The sequence below is a fragment of the Dermacentor andersoni genome, chromosome 8 (assembly GCF_023375885.2).
Source record: "Dermacentor andersoni chromosome 8, qqDerAnde1_hic_scaffold, whole genome shotgun sequence".
NCBI lineage: Eukaryota > Metazoa > Arthropoda > Arachnida > Ixodida > Ixodidae > Dermacentor > Dermacentor andersoni.
Window position 1 is genome coordinate 125,170,056 of NC_092821.1, and position 24,804 is coordinate 125,194,859.

Genomic DNA, 24,804 nt, shown 5'->3' on the forward strand with positions numbered 1-24,804 from the left:
ACTCGAATACGACGAGAGAAATTACTGAGACGTGGAAAATTCCCTTGAAAAAAAATCTGGTTTGCTAGACAAATGCTTGTATGTATTGAACCTCTTAAAAGATGAGGGGTGAAATATGCGCTCACCGAGAGGGCATCTTCAGCACGAGACATTCACAAGGCACCAGACCTATGGGGATAGAAATTAAGCCGTGGTATTCGGCAACGCATACGCGTAAATGAAACTTCAAATTTTCTTGTTGCACACCATCCGCTGTGCCAAGGAAATCTAAGGTGCTGAAAATCGGCGTTACCTAACACATATGATTTCGCATGTTCTTGAATGGAAAATTTTTAAAATCTTGCAGAAGTGACGTATGCCGAAGGTTTTAGGATCCTCAGTACCGGGCCTTAAAGAGATGCCTCTGCTAGTGCGCCTGCTGACTCGTTTAAAGTGAGCCCCACGTGCCCTGGCACCCATACCAGGTGGATGAGGCGTAAATGTTGGGGAACCAATGAATGAAATTCTCGGAGAATGATATTTGAATTGGGTACAGATAAAGCGGAGCAAACAGACAAGGAGTCGGTTAAGACTATGGCGAATAAATAGATGTGGGAAGTTTCCGTAGAGCTAGGATGATCGCCAATAACTCTGCTTGAAATATTGGCGTAAAGTCCGGTAGTCGAAGAGGGAAAGACCAATTTAATGATGACGAAAAAATGCCCACTCCGGCCGTCTCCTCACTGACAGAAGCATCTGTGGCTATTACTGCATTTATTTGGAGGTTTTCAAGGTGGTCATCTAATAAACCTTTTATGTATCGAATAGGTAGGAGCTCTGCGTTATTGGGAAATATATCGCCAAATTCAACTCTTACTGTCGAAGTAGGCAAATTTTGAAAAGCCACATCACGGATTGATACTTGTAATGGCTCTAATAGCTTCTGCACAAAAACTACCTGGGGGCAATGCAGTATGGACCATTGATTCTCAAAGAATGCAGTTCGTTCTCGAGTAAAAATATAGTAGGAGTGTCTCTGGGGAGAAGCATAGATGTTTAGAAATGTTTGGACTGTCAGTATACGAAATCGAGTTTGAAGAGAAGGCAGGTGAGTTTCATGATACAAAATATTATTGGCTACAAATTTTGGAAGGCCGAGACACAGACGTAGTGATTCACGTTCTAAAAGAACCAGAGGACGTAACTTATACGTGGGACCTCCTGAAAACAACACGCATCCAAACTCTAGAATGGGGCGGACATACATACAATAAATCATCAGCAAGGTCTCCCTGCGCATTCCAAAACGACTGCTGCAGACTCTTCGTTATAAACCAACAGCGCGTGCTCCCTTAGATGCGATGTATTCTATGTGTGTCTGCCAATTAAGCTTTTCGGTGTAAATCATTCCCAGATATTTTAAAGAATGTACCTGCGGAATAATCTCCTGGCCATATGACAGTGTTATTCGGATAGGAAAAGTTAAGGGAAAGATAATGATCGCACTTTTGTTGACATTTAGCGACGTTTGTATTCCTTTTAGCCAAATTTCATTCTGATTCAAATATGACTGCAAAGTTTTATATAGGCTATGTATATCATTCGATATCGTGAAAAATGAGATATCATCAGCGTATACGTATACCTGTACGTCATGATGTGTCGGGATGTGATTTAGTAAAATATTGAATAATACTGGGGAAAGTACGGCACCTTGAGGAACGCCCCTTGTCTGTTTGTAACTTTTAGAAGAAACACCGTTTTGATAGCAATAAAATGTTCGTCCGCTTAGAAAATTTTGAATCCATGCAATTAGGTACTGTGGAAGATTCACACTATTGAGTTTGTTGATTAAAGTACTGTGGTCGACACTGTCATACGCCTTCGCAATGTCTAATGTCACTACGGCCGCGTACTGGTTGTTGCGGCGAGCGAGTTGAATTCTACTCTCCGAGTCAACATGAGCACACCAAATTGAGCAGCCGGCCCTGAATCCTATTTGAGAATCTCTTAATATTTGGTTCTCGCCTATCCAGCTATCGATGTGACCATAAAGAACCCTCTCGATTAGCTTTACAAGATTTGAGGTCAGAGAAATCGGTCTAATGTTGTCTATTGAATATCCATCGCCTGGCTTTTTGAGTAGTGGAATTATTTTGGCAACCTTCCAATCTGGATGGATCCATGCATTCTTGATCGAGTAATTTATAAAATTAGGCAAATCCTGGGGAGACAATTCGAATAATACTTTTATCATTGCTGTAGTTATGCCATCACAGGACCAGGGGCTGAAGCTGGCAGCATCTTTACCTCTCTCATTAATTCTTCTAATGTGACCGTTATGTACTCGTTAGCTGATTCAGGTGCCGGTATATGATAGGGGCGAAGTGATGTGAATCGACGCTCTAAGCCTTTTGTAATATCCTCCAGTGACTGAACTAATTCAGTGGAAGTTAAGCTAACTGACTCTACATTTATTGGGGCAGAAACAATCTTTTTAGCCCGTAGAAACCGAAATAGGGCTTTTTTATTACTAGACTGCGAGAGGTAACTGTAACGGTTGGTGTTATAATTTTCTTTCGCTTTGTCAACTGTCTGCCTGAATGCAGCTGCAGCAAACTTATAGTCATTCCAATTACGTGGACATTGATTATACAGTAACTTTCGCCAGGCTGCGTTTCTTCTTCTATACTCGCGTGCACAGTCCGGATTCCACCATGGCGAATAAGTACAACCTTTAGTTGACTGCATACTGAACTTGCATTTTTTATAACTGCCACTTAGTACTTGACACAAATTAACTGCCTTCATTTCATCATTTAGGCCAACCTGTTTTTCTAAAGCTGATCACAGTGAAACTAGAAATTTACTATAGTTAACATAGGTGCGGACATGCTTTTCAACCAAATTACTTGGGCGCGTTATTTCAAAAGTTATTGGAAGATGGTCGCTATTTGTGGCCGAGGTAATAGCAGACCAGGAGGAAATTACACATCCCGAACTGGAAAAAGTTAGGTCTAACACAGAACGCGATTTGCCGGATACATAAGTTGGGGTTCTCGAATTTACACAATTAAGGTTATTTGACGAAACCCAGTCTAACAATCGTTTACCACAAGAGTCGGATTGATAACCCCATGATACGTGGTGAGAATTAAAATCACCAGCTATGATTATATCCTTTCTGCATGCTGCAACCGCGGCATCAAGAGAGCCTGTATTGCGGACTCCTGTAGGGAAATAAACATTGATTATTGAAAATGGGGCGCATCCAGGAAGCGTTACATCCAATGCTAGAATCTCACTTTCAGTGGAGAATGACTGGTGACTAATTTTAGCTCTATGGCAAATTTTTGTTGAGATGAAAAATGCTAATCCCCCTCTACAAGAAGGACGATCTAGACGAAAACTGCGATAATTCTTTAAATGATATCTCTTTTCGGTGGATAACCAAGTTTCTTGCAGAATAATCAAATCAGGAGAAAGATCTTCACAGAAATGTAAGAGATCAGCGGCTGCAGCAAAAATGGAACGACAGTTCCACTGCAGCACTTTCAAGCTTCCTATGTTGACGATATTCCGGCAGTATTAACTGCCGTCTGTAGAATGTTATCCTTTAGGATATCATCCTTTGACAAGCTCTTATTTTCACTCTTTTTAGCTTTTAGTTTGTGGAGGGTAGTAGCTCTCTGGGTGTATGGAGAAGCACGACGTTTACAAGTTCTAGCATCCAAATCCATGTTCTCCATGGTATCTGAACCGGATTCGTGACTGTGAAAGCCCTCATGTTCTACATGAGTTGCGGGAGCTTCGGAGGCATCAGTACTGCGAGGCGAGGCCTTTACCGATACGTGTTTCTCTATGTTCTCATCGGAGACTGTGATTTCAGAGGCAACACTTGGACGCGCAGTAACATGCAAAAGTTGCGACAACTGAGAGGTGAGAACTTGTCCAACGGTCTCTGAAAGGTTCGTAAGTAAACTGTCAAGGGCTTTTGCGACAGCTTTCTCAACGGCAGCAGCTACGTCACCAAGAGATGCATCCATTGCTTTGGAGTGACGAGCAGCAGCTTCAGCATAGCCATATGATTTCTCTAATGAAAGTGCACGAGCTTCACGACGCGAACACCGTTTCCCTTCTATAATTTGTAGAATTTCGAGCTCTTGGTCACTCGCAGGGCATTGCGCACAGTCTGCAGGGTGGGAGCCTTCACACAAACAGCATCGTTCGCTCTGAGAGGAACACGTTTTTCCATCGTGGCCTTCTCCGCAAATGCGGCACCGAAGCTTTGATCGACATCCCTTAATACTGTGGCCATATCGCCAACACTGAACGCATTGCAGTGGGCGGGGAGAAATTGCTTCCACACTGTATATTAATGGCCACGCCTTGATCTCTGACGGCCTATTTGTGCCTGCAAAGGTGACAATAACCGACTCTGTGGGGGTTCTTTGATTCTCGCAAACGCGTGAACATTGGTAGACGGAGACGGCACCTGCCGGGGAGAACATCTGTAAGACTTCGGAAGCACACAGACTCGCGTCTACTCCACGAAGTAGCCCCTTAAAGCAAGCTAGATGAGCGGGAATAAAAGGCCTCACCGGGTGATTCGCGAACATTTCACACTTCAGAAGGTCGGAGACGCAGGTCTGGTCAGGCGAACAGCATAGAATGCGTCTCTGCCAAATTGTCAGACATCGGTTATGCTTTGGAAATGCGGGGTTGCTTTCCGCAGCTCTTCTTGAATCACCTTGGGATTCTTCACGCGGATGAATGCCCCATTGGTCGGCACTAGGGCCACTGGAATGCTGTTAATGCCACTGCGCAAGAAAGCCTCTATAGGCATGTCATTAGTGGGAAGCGAAGCCGTCCAGAGGAAAGATCTCTGGCCGGGAGAAGAAAGAGACATTAGGAACTCACAATAAGAGGAAAGTACAAAACAAAACTAACGAAAATTAAACCGCCCGATACTTGACCAATACCCCGCAGAGAACAGGACAGGGCCAACGCTCAGTGGGAATGAACGAGCGCGGACGCCAGCGGCCAGCTGGTTAATCAACTCAGCGTCGTTCTCTTCTTCCTTCCTCTACTCGGGACCGCAAGCACGTTTACCGGTCTTCGTTTTCTTCATGCGTAACAATATATATATATATACGTTTATTTAAGAAAATGGCGGTGCAGAAAGAGTATAGAATGATCTGAAATTTACAACAATGAAGGCATATAAAGCGTAATGCATCAGAACGGCAAGTTGGGCCAGTTGGTTGGGATTCATGGTAAGGGTTGTAACAGCGCACGCAAGACAAGGACAACAGAAGGAATACAACGACGACACAGCGCTCACACTCAACTGATTTTTATTGAAGATATGTCTAACATATATGCATATATATATATATATATACAGGAGCCATTTGATAATAACCATGACATGCACAAGATACAGATATGCGTCGAGGCAAGGGTGACAAATTGACACATAATCAAAATTGACCTACGTAATGCAGTTCCTTGTCATAAAGAGCGATAGAAGGTTCACTGATACACGCTTTGTCCCTAATCTTTGTATTGTGAGCTTCGGCGATTTCCCTTGTCAACTGGCTTGCGTGCTTAAAAATGACACTAGTTTTTTTTTTAATTCAGGGCGACAACCGCACGACTTGCAATGCTCCGGGAGATGAAGTGTCGCAACCCCTTGAAGAGATAGCTCATGCTAACGAAGTCTAACACTCACACATCGCTTCGTTTGTCCCACGCACTCTCGACCTCAAGATAATGGAATGGCATACACGACCTGCTTAGCACAATTGATGTATCTGTTCACATGTTTGACTGTGCATTTTCCCTTCACTTGCTTTTCCTTCAGCAAATTATCAAGTAACGGGCATATGCGACCTATCTTTTGTTTCGCAGAAAAACGAACATCAATGTTGTACCTTGAACCAACGTTCTTAAGCCCGTGCGCTAGCTTGTGTACATACGGTACAACTGCGTTTTTTCTTTTTTCTTCTAATTTGGTTTGAATTCCTTTGGTCATTTGTGCTCTTGACTCCGCGAACTATACTTTCACTCACAGATGAAATGATCGCTTCGGGGTAACCAGCGTGCAGTAAACGAGTTACCTGATCAGAAAAAGCAGCCTTCGTCATATGAAAACACGACTTTTTTAATGCAGCATTCAGGATAGATTTCGCTGTAGCCCGCTTCACTACTTTGGTATGACCGGATTTATAGTTCAAAATGGGCTTAACCGACCTGGGACCATATTTCCAGCACACATGATATTTACCAAAAATTATTCTCAGGTCGAGAAACTGCAGTTGATGGTCGTTAGGGACTTGGCAAGTAAAATCAATGCCCGTGCCGTGCTGCCTAAATAACGTTAAAATTTCATCAACACCTCCGGCGTGAATGTCGCCGGTAAAAAATATAACGATATCATCAACCCTATTGGAAAGTTTAGCAAGGTGGCCCTCTAATTGCCTATCAATGTAACCTAGAAATATGTCACTAATGATAGAAGCTACGCACGAGCCAATACATACCCCCGATTTTGGTATATACAGACCCCCTTTCCATGAAACAAAGGTAGATCTCAAGTAAAAGGAAAGGAGTTCGAAAAAGGCTTCTACCGAGATACCGCAACCATTGATGAAGGCTTGTTCGTCATTGTATCGCACTATGCAGTATTTAACACATTTCATAACCTGGCCATGTGGAAGGGAGTAATACAGGTTTTCTACATCTACGCTGAAGGCACACCGAATGTTCAGCGAACTGTCTTCCAGGTACACACTATCTGAATTGGCTATCCGGAAAGGATCAACTATTTTCATGCTCCGAAGATTCCTTCGTAGAAATCGCGAAACACATTTGAACTATAAATGCGGTCCTTCCAAAGTAGTGAAGCGGGCTATAGCGAAATCTATCCTGAATGCTGCATTAAAAAAGTCGTGTTTTCATATGACGAAGGCTGCTTTTTCTGATCAGGTAACTCGTTTACTGCACGCTGGTTACCCCGAAGCGATCATTTCATCTGTGAGTGAAAGTATAGTTCGCGGAGTCAAGAGCACAAATGACCAAAGGAATTCAAACCAAATTAGAAGAAAAAAGAAAAAACGCAGTTGTACCGTATGTACACAAGCTAGCGCACGGGCTTAAGAACGTTGGTTCGAGGTACAACATTGATGTTCGTTTTTCTGCGAAACAAAAGATAGGTCGCATATGCCCGTTACTTGATAATTTGCTGAAGGAAAAGCAAGTGAAGGGAAAATGCACTGTCAAACATGTGAACAGATACATCAATTGTGCTAAGCAGGTCGTGTATGCCATTTCATTATCTTGAGGTCGAGAGTACGTGGGACAAACGAAGCGATGTGTGAATGTTCGACTTCGGGAGCATGAGCTATCTCTTCAAGGGGCTGCGCCACTTCATCTCCCGGAGCATTGCAAGTCTTGCGGTTGTCGCCCTGAATTAAAAAAAAAAAAAAAAAAAAAACTGGTGTGATTTTTAAGCACGCAAGCCAATTGACAAGGGAAATCACCGAAGCTCATAATATAAGGATTAGGGACAAAGCGTGTATCAGTGAACCTTCTATCACTCTTTATGACAAGGAACTGCATTACCTATGTCGATTTTGATTATGTGTCGATTTGTCACAGTTGCCTCGGCGCATATCATATGTATCTTCTGCATGTCATGGTTATTATCAAATGGCTCGTATATATATATATATATATATTAGACGTATCTTCAATAAAAATCAGTTGAGAGTCTGTGCTGTGTCGTCGTTTTGTTCCTTCTGTTGTCCGTGTCTTGTGTGCGCTGTTACAGCCCTTACCATGAAAGCGTAATGAACGAATCCAAGAGCACGAAGATAGGACAAATCCATGTACTTCCCATCATTACCATGGCGGTTCAACGGTTGCAGCACCAGCTAGAGTTTCCTCTGGTATATTGTGAGGAACTATGTGCTCGCAAGAGCAATCGTAGAGCAGACCAGAAAACACGTCAGCACTTCTTCTGTTGCAAACAAACAAGGCGCGCATACGCCTAGACCTGGGGGGGCATTCTGTAAGAGTGCACCTAGTGGACTGTCCATTTCGCCCGCTGCTGATTGGCTAGGACCGCTCGTCTCGTCCTCACTCGCACAGCTGCATCCAATCAGCAGCGGCGCAAATGCACAGTCCACTAGGTGGACTCTTACAGAAGCCCCCCTCCTGGCCCCGGCAAACGCTACGTCGGCAACGGAAGCTGCGAAAACCACGTGACTGGAATTCCACCGGATCACGATCGCACTCCCAGGTCGAAGGTGAGAGCACCTCCTAGCACTCTGAATTAATCAGCCGAACTTAAATAATCAGCCGAATGTGTTCCCGGCGTGGCACCTGAGCGCTCTGGAACGCTCAAATACGACGTGCCAGCTGAATGTACCTTTGATAGTAATTATGAGGTTTTAAATGCCAAAACCACGACCCAATCATGAGGCACGCCGTAGTGGGGGACTCCGGAAATTCGGATCACCGGGGGTTCTTTAACGTGCACCTAAATCTACACGGGTATTTTTCGCATGTCGCCCCCAGCGAAATGCGGCCGCCGTTGCCGGCACGAGCCGGCATTCGATCCCGCGACCTCGTGCTTAGCAGCCCAACGCCACTAAACAACCACGGTGGGTGAATGTACCATTAAATGAACTGTAAGGAAAAGCACTAAATTAGCTTAGACTGATAAATCACTCTTCCAAAGCTGCATTTTCCGTAATATGGCAATGACAGGTTGATTATTAGCGGCGAAAACGAAGGCAATTTTTTTTTTTAATTTCGCGCCAGAACTTTTGTATCTTAACGTTAGTGTGACGTCACTAATTTAAAAAATATTTTTTGCATTGAGCCGTTTTAGCTTAACGCATCGTTTTGAAACGTGATAAACTCGTTCTTTAACTCCGTTACAGAATACCTTGTAGTCCCCTTTTATTAATAAAAAAAATCACCTAGGCCTGAGCTGACGCTGTCAAGACCCATGACATCAAAACGGGCTGGTGCGGGAACGTCCAAGTGTCATCGCCCCCTGTCTGCTATTCTGGAGTATTTTCTGGATTACCGTGTTTCACGTGGTAAACGTTTATTTCTTGTATTTTGGATGGGTGACTTTAAAAGATGGCTCAAATTCTTTTTCTGTATAGTGTCCCTTTTGGTGTTTCCCGATTATTGCTGCCTTCGTCCAGCTTGTTCCACTAAGGGACGCTTTCGTCGGACGATTCCTTTGTATTCCTGATGAATATACAATTCTTTCTTTTTTTTTACTTGACTCTATAAACCTCATTGGGCCGGTCTACAAAAGCTAACTCAAAAATAAATTGCCTTAGAGGGACGTGCCCGTATTCGCAATGTAAGGCTACTTATAAAGGCAAACAAGCACCGAGAAAACGCAAACTGTTGCAGCAAACGCGAACACTGATATCGCGGACAGCGACTGCACAGAAGCGCACGTTTTTCGTTACATTAACCGCAATATCAGCTTTTATAATCATATTGCTTGAATAGTTTGAGACTTACGCTAACGGTGAGACTTGCGCTAACAGACTTCGTTAGCGTAAGTCTCATCACTTTAACTTCGTCACCTTCATTAAAGTTTCAAGAATCTCAAGGGTCCCTAGTGCTTTGGCAGACATTTATATTTTTAAAGACTTTCTATGTTTTTCGAGTTGTTTTTCCCTCTAGTATTCCGCCTTAGTTTTCTTTTAGACCTTTCTTACTAATCTGCAACCATTGTTCTACGTATGCCGTCACCATTAGCTCGCTGGAAAGGAACATGCACCTAATATTGTTTTAATGATGCGACCTGCGCTATAGCGCACGGTTGTGAGGCGCGGAGTGACGAGTGCCGTTTCTCATGACGTAGTGTTGTCTATTTCCTGGAGATTTACCTGAACACCAGCACCTCGGATTACAAGCCGATGAAGCCCTTCTGGGATAACTCAATCTACCACATCGGTATCCTGGACACGCACACCGTGGACCCGGTGGAACGTGAAGTAATATCTGCCCTGGGATGCCTTAAGGTATGCCTACAGTATGTGCTCATAGGAATGTGGACCAGGCCTTTTCCTGTGTCGATCATCAGGGTGCAGCAAAGTGCGCAATGCAGTGCGTTCACTGTTTCAGAAACAAGAGTCAACGAAAAAATAGGACAAAGAGAAAGAAAGTCAGAAAAAGTGAAATAAGTAAAGAAAGAGAGAGAGAGAAACTTAAGTTATGTGAACTCTCAATATCTTCGTATCTTTATTTTTGCTTTAATAGAAGGATTCACAACTCGAAATCCAAGAAAAGAGCACAGCGGCAAGTCTCGGAGAGTCTCGAGTAATTTACGGTAATAGCTTTCGGGAAACCAGACCCAGATTCGTTTCCCGGCAGCTGTGTTTGTCGTGACGTCATGACACAGAAGGCCGCGGCATGGGAGCAGGATATAGCGGTGTGCGATCTCGGTACTCGCTTCTGCTTGCTTGGTGCTACGTTGGGCCGCGTAACGAGGGGCGCCACTGCACGTCCGAGCGAGCGTCGAGACGATGCCGTGTCTGGCTCCCACGTGACCACTACCTGAAGTTGAAGTTGAAGTTGAGGTTTATTTTCTTTCAAAGATGAAAGAGGGAACTGCGACAAAAGGCGGTAAAGCCTGACGAGGTCGTGACATCGCGACAGATGCACCTCGTGGAAAACGGAACCAAAGCTCCCCGTTGGAACAGCTGTTATAGTAAATTGTTAAGGTTGTTCCGAGGCTCGCGGGCATTTGTATATAGTTTCGAGGTCGACATTCACGCATTTTCAGTGTTGTCGGAACCACATATACCACGCATCTCGCGACTCAGAAGGACCGTACTTATTTAATTTTGGTACGCTCGAAATAGCGAACACTCCAGTGACATCATGACACGCAGCAGAATTTGCTGGCTCCATGTGGCAATAAACCAAGTATGGTAGTGTTGCTAATAAAAAAGGAAATAAAGAGTAATGCCGCGCACGTTCTTCTTTTTTTTTTTTGGGGGGGGGGGGGGGGCTGCGCTGACTCGACTTTCCTACAACAATCCCAGTAACGAAGCGAGTTGGTGAATCGTGGCGTCGTGAGCAGGCCCCCTTCTAGCACCAAAACGGAAACGTGTTCGCGTAAATGCACAATAAATTATGGGGCGCGCGCTGACACTTTCGAATTAATATTCATACAATGGTCTAAACCAGAATTTGCAAAAACCAACAAACACAGACAAAAAAAAAGTCGGAAATGTAATGCCCGTACCATTTAAATGTTTAATGCGTGGTAATTAGCAGTGATAAAGCACCCCTTTGACTGTTTTTTCCTGCCTCTAAGCTTGTATTTATGACTTTTGAGAAGCATTCACTATTGTCAAAGCTTGTTGCTCCCATTTGCGGATAGCAGTAGGGTCATTCCACGCCAAATCAACCAACGTTTTTTCGACCGTCACAGATATAGCTGAAAAAATTTCCACATGTTGGTTAGAGTTCAAAACTCATCCTCCATGTTTAATTTTCCTTGCAAAAATTTTATAGAATTTTGACGGCAATTTGTTTTTCCTGCCAAGCTGAGCTAGACGGCATCGATCAACATTTTTTCTCAAAGACACACTGTATGATCCATTCCTTCAAATTGCGTTTGTGGCAACTCAAAGATGCGATGTGACTGCTAAAATTGCAAATTTTATAAATATTTGAATACTTCGATTGGTTCTGGCCCTAGCAAAAGCGTGTAAAATTGCAAAGTTTGAGTTTTTTTCTCGGAACGTAGAAAAACCTGGAAGTCACATAAAATATATAACGGTAGCCCAGTTAACATAGTAAGGCTGAAAAATATTTAAAGTATCGAAGGTTTAGCCGTTCGCATGGAAAAAATTGTAAAGTCCTATTTTTTTGCAAAAAGCTCCATATTCAAGGTAAAAAAAAGGTGCCTTGGCGTTCGGCCTAAAAACATATGCATTACATCATTATATAGCCAATCGTGTCTACTATGCATGTGGGAAGTTATAAAAAGGTATTATTTTTTAAACGCTAAAAATGATTTTTTTAATTATCAGTATGTGGATCACGTAAACAGCGTACATATTTGAAGCGTAACCGTCCTGCAAAGACATATTGGCAACAAAGTGAGCCCAAGAAACTATTCAGGAAGAGGCTTGTGGCTTTTTTATTGTATGCAAAGCAAGACAGGCGATTTCCAACGCCGTATCCCTGACTTTTTTTTTTTCCGTGGCTACGAAAATTTAATGTCAACCGCGTTTGTATACATTAGCCTGAATATAGCCCGTATCACTTTTATGTTATGTGTTCTCGATCTCTTCTCCCCATCTTTCACCCCCCCATCCCGCTCCCATGTGTAGGGTAGCAAACCGGTTAGGCTAAACTGGTTAACCTCCCTGCCTTCCTTCTCCACTTTATCCTTCCTTCCTTTATAGCCGAGCAGGTGCCGGCTGTCGAACAGCTTTAACACTTCTTGTCTTCGACGAAGACGTGAACGCAACTTTTAGTTGAGAAAGTGACGTCGGCTGAAAATAATGTAAGGACCTGGTTCCTTTAAGGCGCATAGCATTCGCAAACCTCAATGACAGTTCTACCTCCACCTTAGATATTGCACTCTCCGGCACCCAAATTGGTTTTATATGTAAAAGGCTTTCACATGCCCACTCGTACAGCTCAAACGGTGTCAAAATCTGCCTTGAGAAAGGCCTTTGTAGGCTTGCCTTGGCAGCCAACCATTTCAGTGTGCCACCCACCCCATCACAGGCACTTTTTCCGTGTGATATGGCAAAAAATGCCATGTAGCATCCAAACTAAAATCTTTCTTGTTAGCAGCGGAATGTCTACTTTAAGTTGATCCATCAGCACCTGCTGAAATGTCGATACAGCGGTAGTTGTATGGTCGAGGCAGTCGGATATCACTACGCACGATTGTACATGTGGTTCGTCAGCACAGTTCGTCGAGCGAGAGTAGACTACAATCGGGTGTACTGTTGCTTGAGAGTTGTCCCAGTATATTGACTGTGGGGCCCTCTGAATGAGAAAGCTGTAGTTTTCAGAGAAATCCATTATAACTATGGCTTCTGCAGGCGTGAGAGCGGTCTTCAACTTGCGTAGGTGCCGAGCTTGGAGCTTGCTGACAAAGTAATGCGATTTTAAGTCGCTTATCATCTCAAGGAGACGGTCTACAGTCATTATGGGTAAACAACATTGTTTCCAATCGAAAGCGCACTCCACTAGCCCACTGGCGGTCAGAAATACTTGCTGCCAAATCCCGGTTCAGTGCAGGAGAGCTCAATATTAGCGATTTGAGTGACGAATCTCCTGGGCAATTGCTGCATACACCGGTCATACAGCACTCATTCGTTATCTCACACACAGTCATCTGAAGGAGCGAATCGATTGTTTGTAAAATGCCCAAGGACTGCAACATCAATTTTACATTTTGGTGGTAAATGCAAACGCAAACGGAGTGCGTTCCCGGAGCACCGGCAATTGGTAAACAGTGGCGTGGCCTCAGGTAGGCGAACTTAGAAAAGCCGCACTTCAGCTCTGTGTTACTTTTCTTCCATTCCTCGTGCGCTTCCTTAAGATTCATTAGCAGCAATCTTTTTTGCTTGCCTCGGATGACGTCTTTCTTGCCTGGAAGACAGACGGATGTATGTTCATCCTCATAGAACTTTATTATGCTTCTTATTGTTCTGTCGTCTAGCGGTCCACTTAACTTTGATGTAGGAGAGCCCAAAATTCCTCCCTGTTGCCTGATTTTCATAGCAATGCGAACTTGACTTTCCGATGCACCAAAGTACTCAGCAACTTTTTTTCGGGACCATGAACGAGGCGCCAACGCCAGAAGAGAATTTTTTTTCGACCGTTTTCTTTCTCGTACGAATCGATCTCTCACGTCTTCAAGAAGCTTTTTATAGTCTTCCGCAAGTGCGGTGGTTTGTGCCATTTCATAGGCTACGCCTTGCACTTGAGCATCCTTACTATCATCATTGGGCAAGGTGCCACCTGTGACAGCCGCTTCTTCCTCATGGCGCTTCCGTTTTCTGCTCGAGGTCCTTCCAGTCCCATCGCGTGGTGCAGCACAGTTTGTTGAGGTGGAGGAATTCCCTTCAAATGTAGACTCGCATATTGTTTCACAATCTGCCAAGCTCTTATTGGCTGTGTCTAACTGCGCCCGCATTTGGAAACACCTGACTTTACATTGTGGACAGAGTCTTTCACCAGGAACCAGCCCCAAGAGAGACACTGCTGTAGCGAGGCCCTGAGATATGACCCACGTACCCCGACTGTTTGACCCATGGTCGGAGAAAGGTTCTGAGCACATCTTTGACGCACATAGTGTCGTGAACTCCTTAGTATAGACGTAATAATGGTGCGCGCATACTGTTTCTAAACTGTCCTTGTCGCTTTAAAAAAATATTAAATTATGGGGTTTTACGTGCCAAAACCACTTTCTGATTATGAGGCACGCCGTAGTGGAGGACTCCGGAAATTTCGACCGCCTGGGGTTCTTTAACGTGCACCTAAATCTAAGTACACGGGCGTTTTCGCATTTCGCCCCCATCGAAATGCGGCCGCCGTGGCCGGGATTCGATCCCGCGACCTCGTGCTCAGCAGCCCAACACCATAGCCACTGAGCAACCACGGCGGGTCCTTGTCGCTTTTAGCACGCAATACCAGAAGACTAAGTTCACGTTCATCTAGGCTGTTAGTTCTAATCAGGAAGGTGTTTTTCACTTGTGTCGTCTTATGACAGTCTCTGGGTCCCAGTGAGCAGGGCAGAAGGCGTTCATCTGAAAATAGAAAATAAATTCACCGATTTGAGGGCGAGATTTTATTTATAATGCTTTGCGTGAATGATGCGAGTGCTCTTCCTGCGTTTAATTTATACTTATTTGTAAATATTTCAATTTATGAATGTATGAAACATACCTTTCAAACTTGCAGGACTCTCTGGGGAAATTAGGTGGTCGTGAAATTCCATGTGCAATTGGAGGATGGTTTACCTGGCACACACCAAGCACAAGCCGCATTGCACTGAAGCGTGCGTCTGTTTGCAATGAAATGCAGATGATCACACCGTCTCCCTTTCGTCTGCGTTGCAGACGATGCTAGCTTTGTCGTCTGGATCCCAGGCCAGCAAGCCTGGGCCACGGAGCACCCGAATCAGTGCTCTACCTAGCTTGACTCGCGTCGGAAAAAAGCCGGTGCTGACACGAAAATTCAAAAAATCATTTCTTGCGTTTAAAAAATAATAGCTTTTTATAACTTCTCACATGCATGGTAGACACGTAGGGCTATCTAATGATATAATGCATATATTTTTAGGCCGACCACAAAGGCACTTTTTTTTACCTTGAATATGGAGCTTTTTGCAAAAAAAAAATGAAACTTTACAATTTTTTTCCATGCGAACTGCTAAACCTTCGATACTTTAAATATTTTTCGGCTGTACTATGTTAACTGGGCTACCAGTATATATGTTATATGATACTTCCAGGCTTTTCTACGTTCCGAGAAAAAAACTCAGACTTTGCAATTTTACACGCTTTTGCTAGGGCCAGAATCAATCGAAATATTCAAATATTTATGAAATAGCCAATTTTTGCAGTCACATCGCATCTTTGGGTTGCAATCAACGCAATTTGAAGGAGCGGATCATACAGCGTGTTTTTGAGAAAAAATGTTGATTGATACCGTCTAGCTCAGCTTGGCAGGGAAAACAAATTGTCGTCAAAATTCTACAAAATTTTTGGCAAGGAAAAATAAATGTCGAGGATGAGTTTTGAACTCCAACAAACATGTGGAAATTTTTGCAGCTATATCTGTGATGGTCGAAAAAACGTTGGTTGATTTGGCGTGGAATGACCCAGTAGCTATGTGCCTCTTCCCTAACGCCTGTGTACTTTTCTTTTTCTTGCTTTTTTTTGCTAGCTAGACGAAAACTACGGAATTTCTCTTGCATCTGAAAGTGAAGATGGCGTGAAATGTTGTGAAGACGCGAGTGCCCAACAAAAGCAGCAGGAGTGCGTAAACTTATGGCTGTTCTTTGTGTAAGAGAACAGAAAAGCTGTTTGTGAAGTTTTCTTTTTTTTTTGTGCGTATAGGTACCACATTACCACGAGTAGACATTAACACGAGTTCACCTGCAGGATTTCCGTATTTCCTACGGAAAAAGTATTATTCTTTGTATTCGACGTCTTTCTTTTTCTTCGCGATTCCTTATGCTTTTCAATATTTTTGGCTTCATTATACGAGTGACGCATAAATAGGAGCTCCAGGTATACCGCTGGTTGGTCTCGGCCTATGTTTTAACGCGAAAGCGTTAAGGAGCTCGTGTCGCAGAAAAGCCGGCGTCGTCGGCGCGGTGTTGGCGTCGGCGGCGTTGGCCGTGAGTGATAAATCCCAGCAGGCACTTCATGAATAAAAAAACAACTCGCAAGGTGGGAATCGAACCAGGGTCTCCGGAGTGTGAGACGGAGACGTTACCACTGAGCCACGAGTTTTTTTTTTTCTCTCTATTGTACTGAGCCACGAGTTCGATGCTTCAAAGCGGTACAAAAGCGCCTCTAGTGAACGCGGTGTTGCCTTAGAAACGAGCTGTTTCTAAGGTTCAGGCGTGCGTCGCTTTCTCAGGCGCACATTTTGTTGTCGCGCCGAACGCTGCGTTGCTCGACGCTCACCGCGTCCGATGCGGGGCGCGTAGTCGCTGCGCCGTAGCGCGTCTTACACCCCTTGGCGGGTCGACGGGAACGCTGTCGCGTTCCACTCTTGAAGGCGAAGCTTAAGCGTCCTCCAAATTTTTTATACAGAGGTCGTATTTGGCCGTGGGTTCAGTTTATCACTTTTATTAGTATTACTTGCATGTTTTGTTCAAAATAGAGACCATTCGAACGTCGTATGCAGCGAGGCCACTAAATAAAAAAAATGATGCGGATTCAACGCCTTGCGGATATCGACGTAATGGAAGCTTCCTTTACAGTTTGCATTGACTGAGGATAATTGGCGGTGATGTTGACGGCCAATGTTTAGGTCCTTCAGCGTTTACTGCAATTCGAGAGTGGTGATCAAGTTGACGTCAAATGTTACGTTTCGCGCACTGCTGCTGTTTGTTTGCGTAGAACATAGAACACGCAGCAGAAAGTGTTTGCTCGAGGCGTTGTTGTGCGCCATAGTTCACAGCTTCCGAGAAAGTTAGTATTGTCATTGCATCTCACGGCATATGGAATTACAGCAGAAACGTTAAATATTAATTGAGTTGAGGGACTTTACGTGCCAAAACTACAATCGGATAACGAAGCAGGCCGTTAGGAGAGGCATCTTGAGCAATGCCATATCCATCAAGCTACTGCAGCAGGCACAGAAGTGTTCATTTGGGGAGCGGCCGCTCGCGTACTGTTGTCTTGACGCGACGGTGGTTTAATGCACCTTTGTCTCCCCAAGCCGAGCCTTAGTTGTCCGCCAAACAAAGCTGCGCTGTATTTATTTTTCAGAAATAGCAGGAAGGTGCAGTATTTCATCGCACCGTAACCTAATTTTACATTTATCCAGTTTATCCGCAACTTTGCCATGTCTAGAGGTAGTGTTTTCCTTAGTGAACGTACCTCAAGTGAGGCACGTTCTCTGACTTCCCCTTTCCCCTGTTTCGCGCTCCCCCCATGTATGCGAGCTGACACGAGCGAAGAATGGCATTGCTGCTATTACCCCGTTTCGTGGCTATGTCAGTTCTGTCCATTCTCTACGTCCGCCCCACACCTCTTTATCGTTCAGTCTACATCGCTTCTGGACTGTTGCGAATGAGTACCAAGGTAAGCACTGCTGATTCCGCAGTGCTTTTGCGGAGTGCTATTGCATGATTACACCAGCCTGGAAGGTATTTTGGCGATTACCGGGACCTCCAGAGGGCATTGTGGCGACGCTATAAAACGGTCCATAACAGATCTCAGACGAGTCTCTGACGCGCTCCGGCAGTGCATGTAAACGCTCACAACCATCCCCAGACGCGGTGTGCCTGACAGCGACAGCAGCAGTGGAAAAGTCGAAGGAAGAGGCGAAAGAAGCTCCGCTCTAGAAATGCCATTCCGCTCAAATGGCGCCGTTATAATTGAATGTGGCCTCCAAAATTGGGGTAGACAACACGCTCCATCTGATTTCGGAGTCCATACTGTGAAAGTCTAAACATGGATATGACAGATGGAACCACCATATACCGTTGGTGAAGGCTCTGTTTTCATCGGCGTCACAGTAGACGACGCACACATCGGCTTTGTGCTGAATAAAACAGACATGAAATGCCCACCGAAGTGTTGTTAACCAAAGGCAGAACCCATGTGTGCGAAACTTGAGCGAAGATCAACCAGCTGATTAACTGGGCGATTCTGACATGGCGTAGTTGTAGAGGGCCCGCTTACGCTGCGGGAGGTTGTGGGTTCGACTCCCACCGCCACCGGGCACCCACTGGTTCAAATGGGCACAAGTGTTCGCCGGTCTGGCGTTCGGCTTCCTTCAGGGGCCATCGCCCTAAATTGCTTTACTAAATCCTGTGCAAACCCTCGTGAGCACCTGGCTCTCCAGTTTGCATATGTATCTCAAGAAACATAGTTCTGTGCTTGAAATAGTTTAATAGCACCAATGACGTCACATTAAGTCATTGTTCAGTGTTAATGGTTCTTTCAAATTCGAATCGTTCAGAGGAAAAAAAAGTAGTACCGAAGCCAAGTCGATGTATATACGCTATAGGAAGAGAATGAAGTGCAATATAGCACGTGCAACCCGCGGTCCACGTGTATATAAATACATGTAGCCTGTGTGCGTGTGGATACATGGGCTGCTCCCTGTAAAGTGCTGTTGAGGTTGTTGACCTTCTGATGCTAAGTAGAATGGCGTGAGAACAATTCGATTTCATTGCAGCTCCTGCGTGACCGTTTTTCTTCGGAACTTATGATTCAAGGCCGCAAGGTCTTCACAGTTTTCGCAGCAAGTGTTCCGGACGACGTCTGGGCTAACTTCTACATCAGAAATTTCACGTAAGTTAACTGTAGGATAAAAAATCCTATAAACAGGGACAATGTACCTCGGACAGCCTGGCTGACGTTTAGGTAGGTGGGCCTATCATTCTAACTATCGATACGTCGGCCAGCCTGTCTGAGGTACGTTACTCCTGTTTATGGAGCTCTTATCTAACAGCCTGTTTTCACCTGTCGCCCCCTATCTTGACTTAGTAAGGTCACTGAAAATTCAATCTGAGCCTGCAAAAAAAAAAAAAAGACACGGTGTTAACAGCAGCCAAACGAGAAAAAATAAAATTGCAATGTGTTCATGCGTCTTGCGTTTTATAACTTCTCCGTCATTTCACGTTGTTGAATCCTCAAGCATTTAAGAAGAGGCTTTAGCTCGGCTGCTCCTATGTAAATACATGTAAAAGGTTCATTCGGTTTTTTCAGCAACCACTGCACCAAATTTCACGAGGTCTGTTGCATTTAACAGAAAAACTTAAAATCTAGTGACTGTTAATTTCTAATTTCTGATTTAGGTGGTAAATATTTGTTAAAGATTGGCAAACATCGGACATTTTGAGAAAACAAAACTATCACGTTTACAACTTCGTAACTTAGCAATGAAATATGATATCACAATTATCTGAGTTGCATCTAATAGTACATATAAAGCGGACAAAATTGATATGTTACACATGAATAAAAAAAAAGCCAGTAATATGGAAATACTTCTTTTGCAGAACCCTTGAACACAACGTAACAAATTCACGTAATATATAAATTGACATGTCAAATTTGTTCGCTTTGAATGATCTAATGGATTCCGTTTACACAACTGCGATATCTCTTCTTGATGAAGAGCTATTAATTTATAAACTTCGTGCTTCTATATTTTTCGAAATATCGAATTTCTCAAAATATTTTTCACAAAATTCAGGCTTTACATCGAAATTCCGCTTGCAACAGTCGCTAGAATTCAACTTTCTCAACAAATTTCATCAAAATCAGTCCAGGGGTTATCTCAAGAAAGTCTCCTTGCGTTTTGCATGTACGTGAATGGGCCGCGTCGGAGTTGGGCCCGAGCTTCCGCTTAATGCGGTTGCGCAGTGCATCCAGACCCACGCATTGCGCACGTGGGTGGATCTCGTGCATGGGCATTACGTGCCGTCGCAACCGTTCTCTGTCTGTCGCCTCACGCTATCGTTTGGCGGCACCGCTGCTTGACAAGCACGGTGGGTGTTGGTAACTTAACGAAAGAAGTAGGGAAAATTAGGAGGTATTTGGGTGCCATCAACTTTGCCTTTTTGGACTCGTAGCGACAATTTAGTAAGCTTTTTTTTTGTGGTGACGTAAATAGCCTGGTAAAATAGCCAATATGCGTCGTCCACATGTTACCCAAGGGGAATACACGCGCCTCAATTTTCGTCTACGGTTTTCAAGGTATACGGTAGATCTCATAAGCTATTTCAGTGCACCAAGGCTACTATATTATATGGCGTTCCATTCCTTAACAGGGAAGTCTGCGAATGCTATTGAAGTAGTGTGATTTTGTAATGTGCAGTTCGTGTTTGATTTGCGATGCTTTCTACAGAAACTACTTCATGTGTCGCAACTACAGCTTGTAGCCATAGGGGTTCGCTAAATCCCATTTTTGCATCCTTGTGGCGCACGAATGCGATATATCTTAGTCGCTAGCGCAAGCGGTGTTCCGTGGCCGTTGGTCACAGAAACTCCGCTTCTTCAATGGCGAATACGTTCAGATCTGCGGCACCTTCCAAGCAATATATTTACTCCACACTTCAATATTTCGTGGAACCGGCGATGCAGTTTACATGTACACATAAGGGTGACGATCGCATTTTTTTTTTTTTTTGCACTTGAATACATTTTATTTGCACCTGATCTATTTGTTCGTGTTGTTACTCTTCGTCTCCGTTGCCCATGTACTGGTTGGGCTACATTGAACGCCTCCATAGTTTCGTAACTCAACCTAACGAAACCTAACAAACTATTTTCGTTTATGCGATGCGCGCGTTGTCGATGTCGTCGATAAATGCGAAGCACTCACCAAATACTCAAGGTGTAAAGTTGGAAACCCCGCGTGTGGAGCGCTGTTTTCGGAGATGGCGATACGCAGATACGTCGAACGACTACGCATGACGACTAAATGAGACTGGCTTTCGCCTAAGCGTCCCGTTCGAATTAAGGGAGCCGACACAGAGCTCGTATGTGGCGAAATCGCCACCATAGGCTAGAAAGGCTTAAGTAAAGTTGGTCTCTGCCCCCCGCGCGCAGGGGCTTGTTTAAGCCTGACCTGTTCATCGCTTTCGGGCACTTCGATCGAGGAGACAACTCGTTACCCAGCTGTCGCATCGTGCCACCGACGCTGCTGCAGAGACCTCGGGGCGCCGAAGACAGCTACCAGCACGACATGGTGAGTGTCAAGCATCTTACGCTAGAAGAAATCGTTGAAGATCATTCAAGAAAGATAGCATTGTACATGGACAAAAGAAATGGTCAGAAGCCCCCGGAGGATGATTCTGTCAAGTGATGGCTTCCAGATAGTCCCGATATGACATGCTGCTGCGAACACATAGCTTTCGTTCACTCATTTACATTTGCAAGACCTTATCACATACATCTAACCTTCAACAGTTCAACTACTTTCCTATGGATACAAAAGCTTTTGAATCGGTTGGAGTAGCAGCACTGATCGACCAACGTAAGTTGGAGGACTTGTAAGACTAAGTTCCACTTGTGGGGTACATCAGATTAACACGAAGTTCCTAAAGTCTAATGCTAGATGACATGGCGCGTGCAGGGTGCTGTGACCCCAAACTGCCTCCAGTATCGATATGCGTTACGAGAGAGAAAAGGTAAAGGAAGGGAGAATAGCCAGGTTGCAACCGGTTTTTTACCATACAGAGGGGTTAGGGGGAATAGAAAGAAGAGAGAAAGGAATAGCAAGTGATGAGCGCGCGCTCATAACAGCGGTCACCACGTAATTAAAGGCGGTCGCCGAGCCCAGTCATACTTAAAAAGTGCAACACGGATCTGGTGGTGTTACTAACAGCGTTGAAACCCTTGCAAAGGGTTTCAGTGCTGGTATCATAACCAGCCCACCAACTTGCCTCCTTTGATTGCACTGTCTCCTATAGGCTCATTTTACTCGGCCAGACAGCAGCCGTTTACGGCAGAGAGGGGGATGAGAGAAAGAATGCGTCACTTCAGAAAGCCTCCTTTCCACGCGATCAAACCCGGGCACCCACCGACTTTCAGATGCAGTCTGGGCTAAGCTGGCAGACTGGTAGATTGCAGGACAGCAGTGAATAATTGGCAACAAGCCATAAAATGGAGTTAAACGAAATGCGTTACGCAGAAATCCCAAAGTAAAAGAATATTCTTGAAACTGAGTCTAATGAATATTGTCTGGTAGGAAAGAAATATAGCAAGATGAAGACGGGTACCAAAGCTAAGGAAATAGAGAGAGAGAGAGAGAGAGGGAGAGAGAGAGAGAGAGAGATACCTGAGATTACATTGTCAACAAGGCTTCCATGTGTGGGTTCTGAAACGGGGCGTTTCTCCTAATCTTTTGTTTAGCGGCGCGCACTAAACCAGTAGTTAATCCATAACCTTGTGCTCTAACGTTGATTCTTAGCAGCAGTTTGGAGAAATACGGACTCCAAATGTGCCGTGAACATGATGACCGTTTCAGTTAACTCTTCTTTGCTGCGTTTTGTTGCGCAGTGCGGAAACATCTAAACTGAAACAGCAATGAAATTCAGTACGGATTTTCAGTACTGTTTCGTCGCAAATTGTGCATGGCAGAGGGCCTCCAGCAAGACGTCATGCTTTGACTACTGATTGACATAAATTCTGCAATTGCAACGTGCTCTCTAAAGTTATTCAAAAGATAATCAGCGACGTCTCGCTAGTTAACAACGGCGATTACGACGAAGCTTCTGATTTATGCACCGCTGTTAGGAACTTCGGTCAGCGGAAACGATCACTTTGTTTTGTTGGTACATATGGCTTCACAACAAGTAGCGACATAATAGACGACAGAGTGAGCCAGAGCCCAAAACATCGCGATGCCCTGCACTCACCTGACCACGCTCTGTGTGATGACGTTATGACAGTCACCTCCTAGGAAACGAAACGAAAGCTTGCAGGAGAAAAGCAATTGTATTAAATTAGTAAGGTCAGCCTGAGGCTTGCAAGTATTTTTTTTCTAAGGTTTCGAGTTGCCGAAACTTCGTTTAAGGCTGAAAGTAAGAAGAGTTCCAAATACCACGTGAGAAAGGTTCTGGTGTACGTGGACGAGTTTGTAGCATTCCACGAAGGCAGGTTCTTGGGCACAAACTAGGGTATGTCGAAAAGAGACACGACCGACTCAAGCGCAAGCTTTCTGCTGAAATTTGAATAGCCATGACAGTGAAATTTATTCACAGACGACGTACAAGTACTTCGGTTGGTCCCAAAATAACAGAACACGAGAAAGAACCTTAAAAAAAAAAGTCGGTTGTACGAACGGTACGTGACACGCACAGGCGAAGAAATGGTAATTTATTGCCGCGGACCTTCCGATACATAATCTAGCTCCTTTTGTTTTGTTAGCCCTATTGAATGAGAACTGACGCATTCCATTCCCAGGTGTTTAATTTCTACCGCCTGAATAATTTATCTTGTCACCTCGTTGGAGGAGCCTGGCGACCACCTTGCAGTCCTTCAAAACAGGCTGATAATCGCACTCCCGGTAATGAACAGTCCCCTGGTTTGTGAGCAAAAGCCTGACGTCATGGAAATACCACGTCATTACTCCTTTAATGACTTGAGGCAGTCGTAGTAGAATCACTTGTTATGAGTAGAATCACGTGTTATGATGAGCTAAACAAAAAGTGTGTGCGGGGACTGACGTTGAAGTGGATAAGCGTCTACAAGTTGGAAATTATTCATTGTAAGTTGCGGGCAAACACGCAAGAATAGCTCAGGAAGTTCACTGGACGAGCGATGCGTGTCAATTGCAAAAGCTTATATAGAGAAAAATGCTAATAATACTGCGAGAACATTCTAACAAAAAAGAAATGGGGGGGAGGGAACCCTTGAAGTCTTATGAGCGCAAATATCATGAGCGACCAGTGCAGGTAGGGGTGCTTGAGAAGAACGCAGCTATGCTGCGACAGTTCTATTGAAGCTTTGGTGAAAGAGCTTTCTAAGCATTGCTAACGATTGTCCTTTCCTCGGGCCTGGCTTGTTCGGCGCAGACAGCGGGGCTCGAGAGCATCAAGAAGCTGTCGGCGTCAAGCTTGGCGCTGAAGTTCGCGTTATCAGTGACCATGAAGGGTCGCTTGGCGGAGTCCACGGTGCCAGATCAGTACGATTTCTTCACGCCATGCAAGACCGACCCCCCCATGGCTTCGTTCGCCAGCTACGCCCAGGTGAGCCAGATCGAGCTTAATCGTCACCGCCACTAGCCTCGTGAAGACTCGCTGCACCACAGAATTGTCGCAATTACGGGATTACAACGTGAACCCTATTTTCACGTCCAGAAATGAAAAAAGTGCGTTGTCCTCGATCGCAAAACATGACATGGTGTTCATACGTGAAGAAATTATAAATGCTATGTCCTCGATCATTCACTCGGCTGTGTTTAACTGTAAGCGAGAGTAATACCTTTTAGGTTTACTTGAAGAATAATTGTAGCCGAGCTACAGAAAATGGGCACCGCTCGCTGTCCCTGTCGGAACACTTCTTATTCCTGTCAGTATCAACCGTACTTATCATCTCATCTTTTGTG

At 44.5% G+C, this 24,804-nt stretch overlaps 1 protein-coding gene across 1 annotated transcript in view; it reads left to right on the top strand.

Moving 5' to 3' along the window:
* The window catches only part of LOC126526062 (uncharacterized), a 47,999-nt gene that overhangs the window by 15,755 nt on the left and 7,440 nt on the right, over nt 1-24,804 (top strand). The window contains exons 3-6 of the mRNA XM_050174058.2: nt 9,881-10,040; nt 18,922-19,037; nt 21,303-21,441; nt 24,272-24,445. Of these exons, the coding sequence (XP_050030015.2) occupies nt 9,881-10,040; nt 18,922-19,037; nt 21,303-21,441; nt 24,272-24,445 (589 nt within the window). The remainder of the gene's footprint in view (nt 1-9,880; nt 10,041-18,921; nt 19,038-21,302; nt 21,442-24,271; nt 24,446-24,804) is intronic.